At 39.9% G+C, this 2,356-nt stretch overlaps 1 protein-coding gene across 1 annotated transcript in view; it reads right to left on the bottom strand.

The window, feature by feature from the left end:
- Positions 1-211: 211 nt before the first annotated feature.
- LOC119585685 overlaps positions 212-2,356 on the bottom strand; it is a gene marked incomplete at its 5' end in the record, with an annotated part of 2,416 nt that continues 271 nt past the window's right edge. Inside the window, 1 exon segment of the mRNA XM_037934359.1 lies at positions 212-1,743. Within this exon segment, the coding sequence (XP_037790287.1) occupies positions 523-1,743 (1,221 nt within the window).

Raw genomic sequence — 2,356 nt, 5'->3', positions numbered from 1 at the left:
AAGAATAATAAAGACCACTGAAAGTAGCTAATTTGCAATAAATTTCTATGAAATATTTCTTTTAGTAACAACTCAAAACGTTACAATGTTTTATCCTTACAAACGCTAAAATGGAAGTGCGTTGATATTAAGTATAATAACTGTTCAATGTTAATACATCTCATATATATGCAGGGGCGTAGCCTGAATTCTAGTAAGCGTGTGTGTGTGTGTTTGGGGGGGGGGGGGGTTATGGCGTAAAAAAGCTTTTATAGTTGTGAGTAACTGTTTATTTGTTCAACAGTGAAAATTTAGCAGCTTATGGATTTTTAGGAAGGGTTACGTACGCAAAATATGGCTGTATTACAGGAACAGCATCGTGATACTCTATTACAAATGGAAGGTGAACAATAAAGCCTGATTCCTTCTTAGGCATCTGAAATGAGCATATTAATAGATATTAAGATTCCTGTCAAGTTTTCATATAAAGCAATGATTAAGAAGCAATTAAGCAAACGTTCGTTCTGTTAGTTTACATATTATTTATACTACTTCTTCTACGTCGGTGAAAATTGTGATATGTTGCGGTAGAGGAAGCATGGGAGGAACATTTTTTTTGTCACTCTTCAAAACTTTGTCAAGATGGGTGAAAATCTTTTGGCAAAATCTTTCTGCTGTTTTGGTCTGAACAGTTCCAGTGTTATAATCCATAACATAGATGAAATACCCCCTGTACGTATGCATTACGTGGGATAAGGTATTGCTCGAGTGACTTACGGATATAGTTCGATAAAAGTATGTTAACCTGACGTTTTCTCTTTCTTGTGAAATCATGGGAGTTACGTCACCCATGTTAGAAGTGCTGTAATTAGATAGTCCAGTTTTTGTCACCTGATAGTATTCTGAATAGTCTTGGTTTGGCGAGCAATTGTTCAAAGCAGTCTGGAGTAGTGGTTTGCCTGAATCCAGCTGCTTCTTCAGGTCCATATGAATTGATCGGGCGTAGGTCCAAAAGTTCTGACTCGCATTTTGAGGTGTCAGGGTCTGAAGATCCAGCAGAGGAAAACAAACATGGCATCCCATAGAATCAGGTACGGGATCCCTCCAATAACGCCTGTTGTTGACAACGTGGGAGCTCGTTATGATACAGTCATCTAAAAGGATACCTTTCTCCCTCAGTATATCAAGCAGAGCTACATTAGCAAGGGCGGTGAATGCAGCGTGGGCAGTCACACCCTCCGCTCGGCACTTCTTCAGGAAACGACCCGTGGTAGGTCTATCCAACATATGTTTCAGGTGAAGCGACTTGCCGTTCTTCTCACTCCCTAAGGGTACGGGGTTGATCATTCTCAAGAGCGACAAACCACTTATCTTCGCGGCCCTTTCGTAGACCAGTTCCGTCTTCAGATTTTGATTAACCTCGAGGATCTTTTTCTTTTCTGCCACCAGTCTGTTGGTCTGTTCATGGGATGTAAAGTTTCCTAGCTGTATGTCATCGTCGACTGGCACTCCGGCAATCAAATCATTGAGGATATCAATAAGCCAGCCACAAACTTGAATATTTGAGGTCGCGTCATGAAGGCCATGGTGAAACCCTAAGAACAGATGTGTCATATGTTCAAGTCCTTCGGGAATGTCCATTTCTGCTGCGTCGGTTGTGACGTCGTACAGAAGTCTACAGCACCACAAGGGTCCTGAACTTACATCGTATCTGTACTGACGCAAGCCATCTATTACGGATTGTACATCACCACCAGCTATTTCCTAGAAAAGATCCATAAAGGTAATTGATTTGAGCATACAAAATAAAGGAGAGAGTTGGTATGTTTCATACTTCTTACACCCAGGGCCTGATTTATTTATAAATTAAATAAGGCATAGCTTAGGGCATCACATTTCGAGAGGCCTTAAAAGTTTTTACACATTTTAACGTTTTCAAATCCTATGACCTTTATTTCAACTTTACAGTGACTCCCAAGCTTCCTATAGCTTAGGACCTGGAGAAGTCTAAATCCATTCTTGCTCACACCTATCTGAATGAATTCATGAGCTGTATCATATTTACGGTGTTCATGCATGCCTAAGGATAATGGTTAACTAATGAACATATGCAGCCTTAAAACTAATGCATTAATTGCAACACAGTCATACTGATGGAAACTTGAAAACATGTAATAACAATCACACTTTAAAGGGTTTGTGACTCGTTATAGTTAAGCTATAGTATAGCTATTTTTTATTATGTCCCTGTGTCTGTCTCTATCTACCTGTACCTCTTCAAGGAAATCTCTGTCTGTGTCTCTTTCTGTCTGCCTCTCTCTCTTCTCTCACTCTCTTTGTACCCCCAGAAGAAATCTCTGTCTCTGTCTGTCTGTTT

The sequence above is a fragment of the Penaeus monodon genome, chromosome 20 (assembly GCF_015228065.2).
Source record: "Penaeus monodon isolate SGIC_2016 chromosome 20, NSTDA_Pmon_1, whole genome shotgun sequence".
Taxonomy (NCBI): domain Eukaryota; kingdom Metazoa; phylum Arthropoda; class Malacostraca; order Decapoda; family Penaeidae; genus Penaeus; species Penaeus monodon.
This window is presented reverse-complemented; position numbering and strand designations above follow the sequence as displayed.